The sequence below is a fragment of the Ochotona princeps genome, chromosome 6, assembly GCF_030435755.1.
Source record: "Ochotona princeps isolate mOchPri1 chromosome 6, mOchPri1.hap1, whole genome shotgun sequence".
In the NCBI taxonomy this organism is placed as follows: Eukaryota; Metazoa; Chordata; class Mammalia; order Lagomorpha; family Ochotonidae; genus Ochotona; species Ochotona princeps.
In genome coordinates, this window is record NC_080837.1 from 3,498,474 (window position 1) to 3,516,799 (window position 18,326).

Consider the following 18,326-nt stretch of genomic DNA (forward strand, 5'->3'; position numbering starts at 1 on the left):
TGTGTGTGTGTGTGTGTTGGGAGTGAGGGTAGCAGCAGCATCTGCCAGTGCATTCTCCCACTCCCCAGTGCCGTGTCCTGCCATCACACGTCATGGGGGACTTGGCCATCATTCACCCGGGGCGCCTGTAAACACGCTCGTCTCCTCCAGGCGGCCAGCACCATGGCTCCTGCTAATCCATCCATCAGCGCCCACCCCTTGTGACAGCTGCTCTGGGACATTAGGAGGCGCCAGCTGCCCTCATGGGCTCCAGCGACTCAGCAGAGCAGGAAGAAGAGACCTGTGGGGAGATAACAATCAGACCCAGAGCAGCCTGGGCTGAGCTGACAGCCACGCTGCCGCCAAGTACTGGCAACTCCAGAGGCCTCGCCTGCCATGAGATGGTATGCTGCTGCAAACGTAGGCCCAAACCCTCTCAGCCGGAGGCCAGTATGGGGTTGGGCCAGCTTACTGGACAGGAGGGCCTTCCTCCTCTCTTGCTCTCGTCTGGTCCTATGGGCCCAGTGTATTGTGGGTAGGGTGAAGCATCAGATGAAAGAGACAGAGAAGACAGAAGCTTCATGACCAAACCGCATGTCCAAGGCCAGGCCACCAGGCCTCCACCAACTCTTGGTCAGGCTCAGTGTATGCCTGGTGCAGCCATGGTCCCTCATGCATGTACTCACCGACCATGTGTCTGACTCCCTGCGCATGGCCAGCCCTGCAACTCCGTGCTGTGTCACCTGTGTCTCACACAGATCACAGGAAGAGCCACAGGGTGGCGAGATCTGACACCAACAGCAGCTTGGAAAGGGCCCAGGACCACGGAGGCGTGACGAAACATGCAGGGAGCTACCACGGGCGGTGAGACTGGGCCAGCCAGGTGGAGCCTGCATTATCCAGCCCTGGGTGCCAGGGTGTCAGGTGCAGATCTTGCAGGAAGTGACCAAATGCTCAGAAGATTCTGGAGCGACAGCAGGCTGTGACGACCAAGGACTCAATGTGAACAGGGGAATTCTGGAGGGGAAGACCAAGTGCAAGAAAGAACAGGATCCAAGGGCGGGCATTTGGCAACTTCCTGTATCGAGGTGCCTGGGTTCAAGGCCCAGCTTCACTCCCTGACTCCCTGACTCCTGCTAATGCCCACCCTGGGAGGCAACAGGTGATGGCTCAAATGCCTGGGTCCCTGCCACCCACATGGGAGACCTGGGTGGAGTTTCAGATTCCTGGCTTCTGCCTGGCCTCAGTTCTGGCCAGTCTGGACATTCAGGGGAGAGAACCAGCAAATTGGAGAGTGGGCTTGTGTCCTAACTTCCCTCCCCCCACCCCCACCCTGCCACATTTTGCCTGTCACAGAATTTCTTTTTTAAGATTTATTTTTATTGCAAAGTCAGATACACCAAGAGGATGAGAGACAGAGAGGAAGATATTCCATCTGTTGATTCACACCCAGCAGCCGCAACAGGCAGAGCTGATCTGATCTGAAGCCAGGAGCCAGGAGCTTCTTCCGGGTCTCCCATGCTGGTGCAGGGTCCCAAGGCTTTGGACCATCCTCAACTACTTTCCCAGGTCACAAGTAGGGAGCTGGATGGGAAACGGGCCCACCGGGATTAGAACCGACATCCATATGGGATCCTGGTGCATGCAAGGCAATGACTTTAGCCACTAGGCTACCACGCAGGGCACCACAGAAATTTAAAAAGAAGAAAAGGAAGAGCAGGTTCTGGCCAGTAGGGTGAGTCCACAGCCCACTCAGGCCTTCGGTAACCAGGAGACAGACCCCGAGTTCAGGCCACTGGTCGATGCTGTAAATGGCAACATGTATTCAGCAAGCCCTCTGAGTCTGAGCGGGCTGAGCTTTGCCTAGAGCCGAAGAGATAAGAACCTACAAGGTGGCCACAGGAAATGACAAAGCAGTGACTGATCAGGGAACGGCTGCACGGGGCTCATTACAGCACTCACCAGCGGGCGAGACACCCCTTATCAGAGAGCAAATTGCATCAGGGCCTCCTGAATTACTAGCGATTGGAAGCAGATTTCTTGGGACGCACTTTGTTAGATTCCTAATGAGCGGAATACAGGCGGGCAGAGCCCCGAGCTGGTGGGAGGGGGTGGTGGGGGACAAACGTCTTTGTTAAACAGAGTTTGTCAGTTTCCGCTCCAGGCTCCCGGGGGAGGGTTCAGGGCCAGCTAATTGAATTAAGAGCCGGTGCACTCCTTTGGCTCCACTCCGGGGGGGCGGGGGGGTGAGGGATGGGCTGGCCGGAAGGCGGCCCCCTTCAGCACCAAGGACAGCAGCTGCAGCCCTGGCTGGCTGGAACCCTTGCATTTTGCATGGCCAGGGATCTGGGGGATGGAGCGAGATAGGAGGGAGGCAGAGAATGCTTGTGGAGGAGGAGCCCGGGAGCCTCAAGGCGAAAATGCCCTTGACCCCACAAGACTGCTCTGCCTCCACAAGACTGGGCTCCTGGGCAGGGATGGAAGGGGTGCTGCCTGCACTTGGGCAGCATGGACAGCTGGCTCCCGGCGAGTGCGTGGCCATGCATCGCTCCCAGCTTTCAGTCAGCCTGCAATTACAGCCCTAATGAAGCGGGATGTGCCTCAACCACGGAGCCTCACACCGGAGGGCCACTTGTCAGCCCCAACACGTCCAGGCAGGCAGGGCAAGCCTCCCCCACCCCACTGGAAGGCAGCCAGCGGAGGAGGGGTAGCTCATCTCCAGGGCTGCCTGCTCTTCCCCTCCCCAGCCTGGCTCCCCTCTGTGCACCCCCACTCTCCTCCAGAAGGAGCGGGTGAGAGCAGATTGGAGTCCAGAGGAAGCTGTCTTTTCCTGGTGTCCGTTAGCGTAGGAGACAAAGACCACTGCCTCAGCTTCCTCCCCCACAGGGCCCGTGGTGGTCAGGGGTCTGAGGATTTTTATATAGAAGCCATCAACCCCCAGGTCCAGTGGGCTCTGACAGAGGATTAGAAAAGTGGCCAGGAGGCCATGCCAGGGAGCACAATAGTCTATGAATCTGGCAGGGACCACGCGGAGGGCAGAGAGGACTAAGACCCATTCCTACCCAATCCCTTCTTCCCTCCCGCTCCTAACAGCCACCTGCCCACCAGACATGGAGGCTGAAGGAAGCGGCTGAGGGGTTTTGCTTGTGTTTGTGTCAGCTTTGTGATGAGATGGAATTAATTATGCATAGCAAATACCAGAATCTGTACCCCAACTCTGACACCTCAGGTCTGGGTCACCTAGGTGATGGCAGCCAGAGCAGGGGGGCCCTTGCAGGGTGGGACTGGCTGTGGGGGGAGGGACTCCCGCAGCAGTTGTCCCTGCTCTCAGGACTGATGGGGACACCCCGTGAGGCCTTGCTCTTGATTTCATTACCTCCACTTCCTCCCCTAAATGGATTAGACGGCAGTCTATGAAATCCAGGGCTTCCAGACTGGCTTTCTGCCTGGAAATGAGCAGAAATGTCATTACAGGACCTGAATCAGCAGCTCACTGCAGCTGGGGTGGGTCACCTGGCCAATGGGGAGGTGGTCTCTGCCCTGGGTAATTATTCTTCCCTTCATTCTCTTCTGTATCCAGTTATCTACCCACCTATCCATCCATCCACCCACAGCCTTCCACCCACCTATCTACCCACCCATCCACCCACCCACCTACCTATCCATCCATCAACCCACCTATCCATCCACCCACCCACCCATCCATCTATCCACCCACCCACCCACCCACCTATCCTCCCATCCACCCACCGATCCATTCATCCACCTGCCTATCCATCCACCTATCCGCCCACACATCCATCCATGCATCCACCCACCACACCCAGCCACCCACCTACCCATCCATCCACTCATCTACACGCGTATCCATCCATCCACACATTTACCCATCTATCCATCCATCCATTCACTTACTCACCTGTCCATCTATTCATGCACTTTTCCATCCATCCACCCACCTATCTATTCATCCATCCATCCATCCGTCCATGCACTTACCCATTCAACATGCATTCTGCATTCATTCTAGTGTCTGCCCATTCTGAGCAGGAAATAGATGGCATACCTTTGCCTACCTAAAACACAGAACACCCCATGCCACCTGACTCAGCTGCTACCCCATGGGTATCTCAGGAGGATGGACAGCACTCTGCTGAATCTCATCCTTCCTGGAACACAGCTGCTGAGAGGGGCAGGAGGGAGAGACAGCAGGTCTCATCTGGTTGAGAGGTGCAAGGGTCAGTCTCAAGGTCCCCCATTGCTACCCCAACTTGCCTGGGTGCCTTGTACCCTCGTGTGGCTGCCCCATCCTCTATAGAGTAAGGAGTTAAGGAATTGCTGCTCACAAAGGCTCACTTGGCTCCCTGTGGTCATTTCTGGATAGACATTTGGCCACTTTTAACCCCAAATACATCTGTTCTGGCCGGTATTGTGCTCTCCACCTCCTTTCTCTCTCTCTCTCTCTCTCTCTCTCTCTCTCTCTCTCTCTGCTCCCAACATAAGTGGTCTACCCCATGGCCGTAAGGAGATAGTGACAGCTGATGTGTATGAGCCTGGGTTGCCTTTGAAGCCCCCACAAACCCCAGGACCTCATGAGAGTTTGGACAGTAGACATGTAGCAGGGCCAACCATGGATTTCAAACAAGCTCCCTCCCAAGGATGGCACGCACACGTCCCTCCATGAGCCCAAAAGCTCAAGGCTCTGTTAAGCAGAAATAGCCAGACTGGCCCCTAGACAGCAGTGGGGAAGCAGAGATTCTGCTGCTGAGCTGGGGCAGCCCGGAAATGCTCCAAACGGTGGGTCAAGCCCTGGAGGCTTTTGGGGTTGGGAGGCAGTGTTGATGTTGGGGCTTAGACGAGAAGAGATGATAGTGGCAGATGGCTGTGCTGGGGAGGACCAGGCAAGCAGGGAGAAGAAGGTGGCAGAAGAGGAGCCTGGCCAGGCAGGCAGGGAAGGAATGAGTCCTGAGAGTGAGTAGGGACAAGAGATGGTGATGTCTACATCAGATGATGCGGGGTGTAGACGACCGGGTTCACTCTCTTTCTGCAGAACCTCACTAAGCACCTGTCGTGAGCCAGACACCATCTAGAAGCCAGGCCACTTGTGTCTGGCCTGCCACTCCAGCCTGGGGTGTGTCGTGGAAGGTGGGTTGGGGGCAGTGACTGGCAAATTCGTTTTCCAAAACAAGTCTCCCAGCACAGAATGCTTGGGGAGAGGAAGCATGGGGGTAGGGGACTGGTTGCAGGGTTACCTCAGGGAGAGTAGATGGGCAAGGCTGTCTGTTCCTGGGCTGAGACCTGAGTGATAGCCTGTGGACACAGATCCCTAAGGCCTTCCAGGAGGAGGAGAAGGAGGAGATCACAGCAGATGCAAAGGCCCCAGCGGACACAGGCATGAGTTGGGCCTGTGAGTTTGGGCCCGGGGACCCAGGGCTGGCAGGGGAGGCCCTGAGCCCTGGGCCCATCCAGCGTTCCTCTGCACCTTCTCTTCCCAGAGACCAGAAAACGTCCTGACCCCCAACAGCAGCAAGGTCCTGCCCATCCTGGACTCTCAAATCCTAGATGAAAAGCTGGGGACCATCCGGGAGTCTTGGTCCAAGACCATGGTCAACTCCACGTCCACAGAGAACTCCAACCCGGCTTCTTCACAGGGGGCAGAGGAGGAACCTCTGGGGCCAGAGACCTACAGAGATGCTGTGAGTTCTTTCCGGGAGCTGAGAGGGAGCTGTGGGGGAAGAGGCTGGGAGAGACAGAGCTCTTCCATCTGCTGGTTCACTCCCCAAATGGTTGCAACAGCCAGGGCTGGGCCAGGTTGAAGCCAGAAGCTTTAGCCAGGTTTCCCATGTGGGTGACAGGGCCCAAGCACCTGCTGGCTGCCAGGTGTCTTAGCAGGGAGTTGGATCAGAAGCAAAGCAGCTGGGACTCATACCAACACTCATCTATGAGATGGTAGCTTAACCCATTGCACCACAAAGCCAGCCTGAGTGGACCTCCCCTTTGGGTATGTGGTGTGTGTGAGCTGGGGGAGGCGTGGGGTCTTTACATGACAGCTGCGTCATCGTTTGGATGGAGTACGTGTAGGAGGTTTGGGGAGCAGGCCCTGCCAGGCTGGCCAGCCAGAGTTCCGCCCACTGCCCGGTGATGGGAATTAGGTGGGAGAGATGGGTATTTGGGTTGACTTGTCCATGGGATCTCAGACCTGGGTGCCAGCCTCAGAGAGGTGGCTCCTCCTTAGCATTTCCAGGTGAGGCCACTAGCCCACAACCAGCGTGGTTTCACCCAGGGCTTCTGCCTCCTTTCCCTCCACGGCGGATCCCGTGGGGAGCACTGCTCCAGAGGGTCCTGAGGAAGGCCCCTGCCAAGGCTGCAGGCCCCTGGGGAAGCCCTGGGCCAGGGCTGCCAGGGCTGCCAGGGCTGCCAGGGATGCCAGGGCTATCTCCTCCTCCTGGGCTCTGCCTCTGGCCACCGAAAACCTCCTCATCTTCCCCTTGCACTTCTGTACCTTTCTGGAACAAGTGCCACCTGCTGACTAGGAAGAACCATGTGGACAAGGTGGGCCCTGGACACTCCCACGTGGGGCGTGCCCAGCCACACTCACTCTCTATTCTAGTCTCGCCCATAGCTCCCTCACTTGCTCTTTTATGCCTCCCCTGGGGGAAAAATATCTGCCCCCCAACCCCTTCATAAATTGCAATGGAAATAAGCATGGAAGATTCCCTTTGAATTTGTTCCTCCTGGTCTTTGGGAGCAACAGGGACAAACCAACTCAAAGCCTGGCCCTGGGGTACCCCCAACTCGTGCCTCTGAGCCAGGGGTCCACGGGTCAGAGAAGAGGGAAGGTGCCCAGGCAGGCAGGACACAGGGAGCGAGTTGAGGGGCCTATTCCCCACCCGACTCCCTGCATGTACCTGCAGAGCCTCTGTCCCAGCCAGGTGTGGACAAGCATGCCCCTAGCAGCCTCCTGGGCAGGGGACACACAGCCAGGCCTAGGAGAGCAGTGCCAGGCCTACATGATTGTGTCTGGCGTGGGTTCTGTGGGGCCCTGGAGCTGAGCCCCATGAGGAGTGACCCAGGCCTGAGGACTGACGGTGCCCCCCACTCATGGGCTCCTGGTTCCCAAACCACTACCTCGGGCTGGCCACTAGGAAAGGCCACAGGACTGGCTTCTCACCGCTGCTTGCCAAGCCAGCCCCAGGGGAAGCACCCCAGGCCTGGTATGGGGGGAGGGTGGTACTGGGCTGTACCTCTCACTCTCTCCCAGTCTGCTGCCCTGCTCTGTGCCTGACTCCCAGTTCCAGTCCTTCCTCAGACTGGCCTCACTGGCTATCCATGGGGAACATTTAAGCCCTGTTGGGGCCCTGGACACACACGTGTGTTCTCTGGCAGTGGAGCCCAGCTACAAGCCATGGCATGCAGAGGGTAGATGGCCATGTCCCCCGGTTCCTTGACAACTGCAGGTACCAGCAAAGCTCCGGGTCACTGTTCCATGGCAACGGTGCCCAGTAACATGGCAATGGACACATGCATGTGACCCTGACCAACTGACCGGCAGGGCAAGGGCTTCTGTCCTGGGCTGCAGGTGCAGAATAATGTCTGCCAGCATTGCTCAGCGCCAGGGCAGGGGACAGTGTCAGGAGCACTGAGCCAGACAGGTGCACAGTGCTACGTGTTTGTCAAGCTCTGGGCACACACAGTAGCCATGGCAGGGTCTCAGAGTATGCGAGCCCCAGGCACATCAGCAGTGGAGCAGCAGGCCTAGCCATGGTCTGCCCTAATATCTGTCTGCTGATCTGGGGTGTGGTCCCCAGAGTCCAAGTGTTGAGTTTGCCTCTGGTTTGACACCAGAACCTACTCCAACTTAATAGAAAATGGAATGTTTTCTGGGAAAAAAAAAAAAAAAAGATACTCCTACGGGGCTGCAGAGTCCTAAGCCCTTGGGACACCTGCTGCTGCCTTCCCAGCCACATTAGCAGGAACTGTGTCAGAAGCAGATCAGCAGGGTGGGCAATGGAATATGAGTGTCACAGACAGCAATTTAACCCACCGTACCACACCCTGGACTCCTGGGCAGACCTCCTGAGGTCAAGGCCCCATGGGGGGGGTGGTCTTGGGTCAAGCGTAGGCACCCTGAGCAGAGCTGGAGGGAACTTTGCCTTTCCTTGGAGTAGCCTACGAAGTGTGTCTGGAAGAGCCATACATCCGGGTGCAAGGGTGCCAAGACAGGGGACACCCAGTGTGGCTGTGGACAGCTGAGGCAGCTCTCGAGGGCCTGGGGCCACCAACCATGGCTGCAGAGACACATCTCAGGCCCCTAGGTTCCCTGCCCCTCCTGCCACCAGCTAACTGCCCGCCCCTTCCCTGTGGAGAGCCCGGCTGGCCTGGGGTGCAGCTGTGTATGGAGATCCAGGGAAAAGGAAGAGAGTAAGTATCTGGACTCCGAGCAGATCCAGCAGGCAAAAGTGAGCCTGGGTCAGGGCATGGGCGCGGGGCTGGGGGAAGGGTCTGGACAGGCCCACAGTGGATACCCAGCACAGGATGCACACACAGTGAGTCCTCTGCGTGGGGGCAGGAAGGAGGGCTTCCTGGAGCGGGTGGCCTCTGAGGCTCAGCAAAGGCTTCCCGGCCCTCACCTCTTGGTCTTCTCCTGTAAATCTCTGACTCACCCTCTCCAGGTGGCCCCCATTTCTGTCTGTCGCTGTTCCCCTCTTTCCCAACTCCCTCCACTCCCCCCACTGCCTCCCTCCCAGAGGCTTGTGGCAGACCAGAGGCCCCACTCTGGCAAATGAATAATTGACAAGGGCTGTTTAAAGATTCAGTGCTATTTTCCCAACCTCGCCACACTGAATAACTCATGTGTTTTTGCTCATTCTTGGAGAGCCTCTTCCCCCACCATCTGGTCTTCCCCCCACAGCCCTGTTCCCAGTCCCCGCTTGCCCTGGGCCTGCAGGACCCTAGAATCCCTACCCAGAGCCCCAGTTTTTTGCCATCCACTCCCAGCCCCTCAGAGGACCGTGGGAACTGACAGCCAGGTCACCCACCTCCCCCTACCCTGCTCCCCAATCCTGCAGGAGCAGAGGACAGGATGCCATAGCTAGGGGCTCACCCAGGGCACACAGCTGCTGGAGATGAAGGGTGGGGTGGACCCTTAACGCCCCCCTGGCATGGGCCTCTGTGACTGCCCATGGCTACTGGCTCAGGATCAAGGGGTCCCAGGATATGTGGTTGCTGAGACACTCCAGGAAATCATGGACAGGCAGGTTCATGTCCTCTGTCCCAGGCCACCTCCTGGACCCTATGCCGGGCCACCTACCCTGAGCCCAGCCCAGCTCCCTCCACTGCACTCCTGGCCTTCTCCAGTAGTACTTGAGGCAACCTTGACCTCTGCTTCCTTTGCTCTCCTCCCTCTTGCCTCTGTGGGGAGGAAGTGGCAGAGAGCAGATGTTCCCAAGTCCCCTGGGATTCTGGGCAGGGCTGTCCCCCTCAGGCCCCAGGTCTACCAAACCCAGGACAAGGTCACAGCTGACATTGCAGGCAGAGGCTTCTCCAGCACCACCTGGTGGCAGGGACCTGGCCTAGCAGGGAGCTTCTGCACCCGACTTCCCCCCCCACACACCCCTGGAGGCCAGCAGGAGCGGGATTGTCCAGCAACCCAGGGCTGGCCCCATACAGAGTTCAAGCCCAAGCACCCTGCAGCCCCCCAGTCTCCAGAACCAGCAGGGAAAGCACAGGAGGGAGTGTGAGGTGCAACGTGGGACCAAGTGCCTGCCTGGGCAGCCTCCAGCTGGTGCCCCAGTCCACTGTCCCCACAGGCCGCCAGGCACGTTGCCCTACACCCTGCCACCCAGACCTGCTACTCAGCCGTGGTCACCCTCATCCCCAGCCCCGCCACCTGCTGTCCATGGGCCCTATTCTCTGCTCAGGCCTTTCTCCTGGTCCCCTCCACCTGGCCCCCAGGATCCGTGCCCAGCCCAATGCCATGTGAGTTTCCTCTTGCCCAGTCCCAGTCCCGCAGGCGCACGTGTCCCCAGCACATGTACACACACTCATGAACACATACTAACACACACATACATACTAACATACCCACAGGCTAACACACACTCATACGTACACACAGAAACACACACACACAAACTCACACATGTACGCATATTAACACACACTCTGACACACGTTCACTCACCCAAGCTCACTAAGACACATACACATTCTCCCATACATACTCATACTCACACACACATGCAAACTCACATGCGGCTCAGCAGGCTTTCAAAGGGGACAAGTGGGAGCACCAAAAGGTGGAAAGGACCCCATGTCACAGACTCCCTTATCCCTGCACACACCTCCTCATCTGGGCACCTCTGGCAGGTTTGAGCCCTGCCCACTCCCTGTCTCCAGAGGCACCGTGTGACCTTAAATGTGCCACTCCCCTTCCGTGAAGTCATGTGCCCGTTACATGGAGGTGCCCTCCAGTCCGGTCCATCCACAGCCACCTCCTGGGGCCACCTGGGCAGGGCCCACAGGGAGCGGAGTGGGCAACCTGCATGAGTTGAGAACCTGGGGAGGGGGATGAGGGGTGCTGTGTTCAGGATGAAGATAAAAGGACAGGCAATACGAACCCCTGGGGACCTGCCCCTAGGCCCAGACCCAGGAACCCCACCCCACCTGCACCCTGGGCAGCGGCTCCTTCTCCATCCATCACTTGGAACTAAAGAGATTAATAAACGAACCCGTAACTCAGCAGCCGCGCTGCACACGCTCACAGCTTCATTCCATTTGCAGAGATTAAGTGTTTGTCGATTTATTGCCCCTCGGTGTGCAAATGCGGGCGAGCAGGCCCCCCCCCCCATCCTCACCAGCCACTGCTCTACCCCACCTCCATCGCCACCCCCCAAACCCTGCCCATCGCTGGAGCCACAGGCTGGGGACAGCCACTGGCTACCGACAGGCATGTGGTTTTGAGCCAGGGCCACAGAATGGGGGTGGCAACACACCTGACTCGCCCAGACCTGCACTCTGTCCCCAAGGCTGCTGGGACCACTGCCGAGGACTGTGTGGTGTTGCTTTGGGCCTCACTCATGGCTAGGGCTATGTCTGCAGGTTACAGCACTCCCATAAGGTCACCTGAGCCAGGCATCACCATGGGCACAGGGCATGAGCTGCAGAGTGCTGGATGTCAGGGGCCTGAAGGGGTGCTTTGCCTCTGCCAGTGGCTGCCCGTACATGAGGATCTCTGCCCTCCCACCCTTGCACACCCCCACACCCCCACTGTGAGCCAGAGGCCTGATCCTACTGAGTCCTTTCCCCTACCCCAGGCCCCAGCAGCCATGCTGCCCACTGCCACTGTCCCTCCCAGTCCTCAATGACACAAGTGGGACAGCGAGGCAGGAGTGTGGCTTTCAGTAAGTTACAGCCTGAGGACTTGAGTCGGGATCAGTGAAGGTGGATCTAGCCACAGAATGGGGGTTCAGGAGGTCCACACCCTGGGGAAATGGGGAGGGGTGTGTCCCTCCTACAAACAGCCAGGCCACCATCCCCATTCCAAGTCACAGGGCCAGGTGTACCTTGGTCATCAGGTCTGGAGCTCACTGGGCATGCACGGTGCTTTGCTGTCTACCCTGATTTATTCATTCTTTTTTTTTTTTAAAGATTTATTGTTATTGGAAAGCCAGATATACAGAGAGGAGGAGAGACAGAGAGGAAGATCTGATGCTTCACTCCCCAAGTGAGCCGCAACGGGCCCGTGCTGCGCCGATCTGACACCGGGAACCAGGAACCCCCTCCAGGTCTCCCACACCGGTGCAGGGTCCCAAAGCTTTGGGCCGTCCTCAACTGCTTTCCCAGGCCACAAGCAGGGAGCTGGATGGGAAGTGGAGCTGCCGGGACTAGAACCGGCGCCCATATGGGATCCTGGGGCTTTCAAGGCGAGGACTTTAGCCGCTAGGCCATGCCGCCGGGCCCTTATTCATTCTTGATGGGTGTTGGGCCCAATGCAGGTCAGGGTGTGCCCTAGCAGGAGGCCCAGGCTCTGGGAAGGGCCGAGAGGGGAAGGTAGCAAGGGATGGCGGACAAGTATTCACCAAGAGGAATGCTGTGCCTCAGGAGGGAGCCCCCTTCCATCCACTCCCCGGCCAGGGACAAGAACGGCCCCTGTCCCCTCCCCCGCCCTGGGCCTCTCTTAGAGTTCAGTGCTGATTAAATGCTTTTCGGGGCAATCCAATTTCCTCCTGCGAAAACCCAGGCCACACGCTCACGCGCACGCACACACACTCGGTGCTAAATACCCAATCAAGCCTACAGATAATAGACAGCGGCCGGTTCACTCCCAGTTTAATCAGATAAAATGCCCATTCACGGGCTTCCAGGCAGAGTCTGGGGAGGGGGCAGAATGCACTAAGTCTGTGAGGAGGAGCCGTGCACCTGCCCAAGGGGTGGGGGGAGCACTCATTATCCCCTTCCTTTGCTATCTTCATCTTCCCACAGACAAAAGGGGCTCCCAAATTCCCTCCAAATCCGTATCTACCAGGTGGCCAAGGGCTGGGTGGGGCGACCCTTGTCCAAGACCCTCATGGCTGTGCTAGACCCTCTTTTCCTGGGGCGGGTTTCTCCCCCTGGAGGAACTCCTCTCCTCCCTAAGGCAGAGATGTAGCTGAGACTACCCTCCCCCTGCCACCCCTGGGCATCTCTCCCCTCCATAACTTCTGACCAGGGCTGCCCTTCTGGGCCTGTGCTGGGCACACTTGGGCAGTCGGAGGGACCCAGTAGCCTGAATGATAGACAAGGAGAAATGGGCAACTTGCTAGGGCCCTTGGAGCCTGCTCTGCTGTCTTAGTAGCTCAGGCAGGGACAGAAGAGAGAGAGAGACGGAAGGGGCAGGCCTTGTGCTGGATGCCGAGTGGGCTCTGTTCGTCAGTTAGCTGTCCACTCTCTTCCCACTGCCCAGAGGGGAAAGCTGAGGCTCACTCAGGAAACAGGCACGGAGGTCCTTTTCTCCTCCCAGAGCCCAGAGGCCCAACCTCCACCTACTCCTTGGGACCCCCTCCCCCAGCCCTGGGCCTCTCCCCTGCTGCAGGGGCTCAGCCTGCCTGTCATCAGCCTGCCACGTGGCCTGGCTGGTCCCCCTGCGCCGAGTGGTGTGAGGGGTAATGAGGCCCCATCATTAAGGTTTCTGGAGACGTGGCTGGGAGATTTATGGACGGGCCTTGTCAATAACAGCTACCGCCGTGGCCGCTGAGCTGGCCAGACGTCAATAGATCCTCAATCCGATCGGCAGGGCTCCAGGGCGGTGGCTCCCGGCTCCTCACTCGATTAATTTGCACTTGTTGGCACCATCTGTTGTGTTCAGGGGTCCTTATGCAGAGTGGATGGGTCCTGCCTCCTACCCAGAGGGGATCCTGAGCAGGCGAGACAGCCCTGCTGCTACCAGCTGGCTTTCAGGCCAGGGTCGAGCCTCCCTCCTCGGACAGGGGCCCCCAGGACTCAAGACTGAGCCTCCCACCTCTGACAGGAGCTCCCAGTGCCCAGGACCAAGCCTCCCCTCTCTGACAGGGGCTCCCAGGGCCAGGGCCAAGCCTCCCTCCTTCTAGGCCTCCTGAAAGGCAAGGCCAAGTCCTTCTTTTTTTTTTTTTTTTTAAGATTTATTTGTATTGGAAAGATTTATAGAGAGGAGAGACAGAAAGATCTGTCTGCTGGTTCACTTCCCAAGTGGCCACAACAACCAGAGCTGAGCTGATCTGAAGCCAGGAGCTTCTTCCAGATCTCCTATGCGGGTGCAGGGTCCCAAGACCTTAGACCATCCTCAACTGCTTTCCCAGACCACAAGAAGGGAGCTGGATGGGAAGCAGAGTATCTGGGACACGAACTGGTACCCATATGGGATCCTGGTGCATGCAAGATGAGGACTTTAACCACTAGGTTACCACCTCAGGCCCACAGGCCAAATGTTACCATTCTCCATCCCCTCCCCCTCCCCTGGCCCCCTGCCCTGGACAAGCCAAGTGTGACTGACTCTCTGGCAAGCCTCTCTGAGCCTGGCCCCAGCAGGCAGGGCGTTTGGGCCTACAAGGAAAGCCCTTAAGCCCAGATGGAGCCATGGCCATGGCCAGGGGGCTGGCAGACCCCCGGGGAATGGGCAGGTGGGGCTGGGGCTCTGGCCTCAGATGCCACCTGCTAGGGTATTTCTTTCTCAGCCAAGGGTGCCAAGGGCAGTGGTGGTGTCAGGACCTGGACAGCTCTGGGCATCCCAGAGCCGCTTCCTGTGTTCCCAGCACCCGATCAACCAACCAACTCTCCTCCAGTCCATGCCTTCCTGCTCCAATCTCACGTCCTCCTGCCCACCCAGGGACAAGGGACAGTGTAGAAGAGGCACTGCATACACAAAGGCCCAGAGGCAGAAGGGAGCTCTTGGGGCTGTAAAGGAAATGGCTGGGATCCTGGAGACAGGTGGCAGGTGGCAGAGGGGCACAAGGGACCTCCACCTTCAAGCTGAGTGAAGGCAGCACATGAATGAACGAGCCAGGAAGGGACTGCAGGCTCTTTAAGGCCCATTTTATAGATGGAACATCTGAGGCCAGGCCCACCCTCCAGGGCCTGCTCTGAAGCCCGAGCTCAACACCCCCACCCCAGAGGGTATGACTCGCTGCCCCCGACCCCAGTGTCCCACACGTGTGTTCTCCAGGGACTGGCTGACCCCCGGGACGATGGGAGCGCCCCTCCTGCATCCTGCTGGCAGGGCCGGCTGGCCCAGGCCCCCGCTGAGCCCTGCACCCTGCATTATTGATGGCACGCCTAATTGTGCGCTTCCCAGAGTCCACAGATCTTTGATGAAAAATTCATGGTGCTTGGGGATGCGGCAGATTCTATCGATCGATCAGAGCTCTGCAGGCCAGGCCGGGTGGGGCAGGACTGCGTCCAGGGAGGCTGTGGGGAGAAGCAAGAGGTGCTCATGCCAGTGGTGCCAGTCAAGTGCCCATTGGGGAGGAGGCCCTGCATAGCAAGGATGCCCGTTAGGATAAAACAAATGCATGGAGCAGAGCAGGAGCCAGGCCCCACCTACCTGGGACACCTGATTGCCACCCCCCCCACACACACACATTTTTAAAAACATATTTATTTGAAAGGCAGAGTTACAGAGAGAGGAGGAATAAATCCACTCATTGATTTACTCCCCAAATGGCTGCAATGGCCAGGGTTGGGCCAGGCTGAAGCCGAGTTGCCTCTGGGTCTCCCACATGAGTGGCAGGGACCCAAGTACCTGACCACTCTCTGCTGTTTTCCCAGGGGCATTAGCAGGGAGCTGGATGGGAAATGCAACAGCTGGGACATGAACTGATACCCATATGGGATGCCAGCATCACTGGTGGTAGCTTTACCAGCTATGCCACCAGGGTGGAGATTCTGTAACCTCCAGCTGGGGAGGTCATGGCTGTGCTACCACGGAGGCCCCAGAGAGCCCTGCCATCATTGCTTCCCTCTGTCATCTAGGGCTTACAAAGCTCCTGCCCAGGTGGGCTCTGGCCAGGTCCAGGAGGGGGTGTGTCAGGAGAGCTCTGAGGCACACATGCGGGCCTAGTGGGGCTGACCCAAATTTGGTGTGGGAGGAGCCAGCCCTGGGAGGGATCCTGTAGCCCGGATGGGGGTGGCTCTGTGTCCTCATGGCCATCCAGGGTGGAGTGCTGGCTTGTGGGAGATTTTTTTTCCCCTCTTTTTCCCAGGGCGTTTCTCTTAAAAACATCCACCCTTGTCCATGCTGAACTAAAGGGAAAGGAATGTTTTCAGGCCAGCAGAACAGCAGGGCTGGAAGCCCCAGCCAGGCCAGCATGGGGCCCTGAGTCCATGGGGAGACCAGGAAATACAGAGCAAGGGTCACTGGAGTGGGTGGAGGTAAGGGGGGATCAAGGGGCAGGAACCATGAGCCGGGAGGAGGAGGGGTGCTGTCAGAAGTTGGGGCGGGATGCTGAAATGCCTGCCCAGCCCTGGGTCTCCTGGAAAGTGGGAACCCACCGTGTTTCAGCCCTTCTCTCTACCCTCTCCCCACCCAGCTTGAGACAAAGGGGAAGTGGCCCCAGGGGCTGGGAGGAGGGCTGGACTTGGTCACCAGGCAGGCACCTGTTGTAGCAACAGTCCCTGGGGACCCATCCCTCGGAGCAGAACCTGCCCAGCAGCAAAGATGGGGGAGCCGGAATGCCAGCCCCCAACAGCCCCCAAAGCTGTCTTGGGGCTCACTGACCACCCTTTCCGTCCTGTGAGTCTGGTTGGGATGCTGTGGGGGAGGTTGGGTGGAGCACCTGGCAGGCAGGTGTGTTGAGCTTGTTGCAGGGCAACCTGGGGCAGGCCCAAGAGCCTGTTCAAGGAGGCGCAGAGTGGGGAAGGCAGGCAGGGAGGGTGGGGGTGGAGGGCTGTGGCTCCCTGATACCCACGGTCATAGGAGCACTATGCAGTGGCCCCACGCTGCTGTCCACTGGGGCAGGTCTGACAGACCCTGGGAGGACTCAGGCATGGCTGGCTGCACCTAGGATGGCCAAGAGGGCTTCCCAGAGGAAGAGGGCCTGGAGTGCACAGTGGAAGGGGACCTGGGAAGGGAAAAGAGAAGAAAAAACCGACATCTTCCAGGAGGCCCTGCTCCAGCCCCTCCCAGCCCAGCCCCTTTGTGCCTGCTTGGCCCAATTAGCCGGCCCACTCCTGCAGCGGCTGATCATACTGTCTGGGGTCAGCAGCCGGCCAGGGGCCCCCACCGCCCCTCAGCACTAGGCAGAGCCCAGCACAAAAGCTTCCTAAGTCCCCAGAGTGGCTCCAGCAGGGAGAGAAAGAGCCAGAGAGAGGAAAAAGCAACTGCTTTTGTTTCTTCGTCCATAACCTTGGTCTGAACAAAGCCCCTGCTGCCCCCTTTCCATCTCGCAGTGAGTAGGTGCACCTGCTATCCACAACAGGCCTGTGCTGTGGAAGCTTGTGGAGGATCCAGGACAGGCTTCTGGGGCCAGTAGAACCCTGGTTCTAGAATATTCTGTGGCTTCCATCCCCACCCTAACTCCTGGCATTCCTGGCATCCTTCTTCTGGTCTGTTTGGCAACAGACCAACCATGCCAACCACACAGCCCAGGCCTGTGCTGACCTCAGCACCTGTACTCAGTCCAGTGCCAGCTCCAGTCACTCCCAAAACCTATCGCCTCTGCCATCCTTCCCAGGGTGTCCCAGACAGGCCCTGCCCTTCCTTCTGGAAGTTTCTCCACAGCCCAGCTGAGCAAGTTGAGGCCAGGGATGCAAGCGCTGGAGCAGGTGGAAGTTGGGGAAACTTAGAGAGAGCCCAGAATGGTGCTAGATGGACCAGCTCAGGACTCCTTGGGCGGTGGCAGGTAGCACAGGACAAATACCGCCCCTTTCTCTGCCTTTCAAATACATGAAAGTGAAAAGAAAAGGAGAGGGACCCAGAAAGGCCGTGTGTGAGTGGCCAGAAGTCGGTTCTCACAGAGGGTCCATCTGTCCTGGTGGGCACAGAGGACCTTAAACACGAAGCTGGATGTGTTCCGAGTGCCTGTAGCAGGGAGAATGCTCCAGGTTCCTAAAGCTGCAGAACAAACACTGTTGTGGATCTCCTAAGCTAGAGGTATGGAGATTTAGGCTGGAGTGTGCACTTGTGTGTCCAAACACTGCACTCCCACCTGTGCTTCGCACACTTCAGCCTCAGGTGAGAAGAGCCCAGGCTGTGTTCTGTCCCCTACTCAGTCCCATCACCTGCTCCGGGATGCCCAGTTAAGATTCCGAATGCCCTGTGTGGTCTCGAGTAGATGACAGCCCCTCGCTGGGCCTCCTTAGACGGCTCGGAACTGATGGCCAGCCCCATCAGCATCTCTGAGATGGGCAGTCCTGGGGCACAGCAGTCTTGGACCACTTGGGATACTGGTTGAGGCCAGAGAGTCTGTGGGACACGGCTGCCCCCTACCGGCTGCGAAGGCAAACCACACTCGGTGGCCTGGCTTCTCCCTGCCAGATCCTGGGGACCCCAAGGGGTGACACAGAGGGTCAGCAAAGGAAATGGCAGGGAGAAGGAGAGAGTGGTTGGCCCAGCCCAGCCCTACCCCATGCCTGAGGCAGGCGCCTGGTCTGCATCTGCCCCTAGCCCCCTTCCCCCTCCACTCCTGCCCCTGCTCCAGCCCATGCCACCCATATGTTGTGAGCTCCTGCACACCTGCCTCTTCATTCTCCTTCCCTGCCCTGAACCTGCGTCGACAGCTACCTCTGCCCTCCTGCAGAGCGGCCTGGCTCTCAGAGCTGGCCAAGGTCAGCAGGCCAGGCTGACGGACAGCAATGCCACTGAGCAAAAGGAGAGAGTGGAGCTGAGTGTACAAAAA

General features: G+C 58.3%; 1 protein-coding gene across 1 annotated transcript in view; it reads left to right on the top strand.

The window, feature by feature from the left end:
• The window catches only part of CCDC33 (coiled-coil domain containing 33), a 66,186-nt gene that overhangs the window by 33,325 nt on the left and 14,535 nt on the right, over positions 1 to 18,326 (top strand). Inside the window, exon 11 of the mRNA XM_058665461.1 lies at positions 5,475 to 5,675. Within this exon, the coding sequence (XP_058521444.1) occupies positions 5,475 to 5,675 (201 nt within the window). The remainder of the gene's footprint in view (positions 1 to 5,474; positions 5,676 to 18,326) is intronic.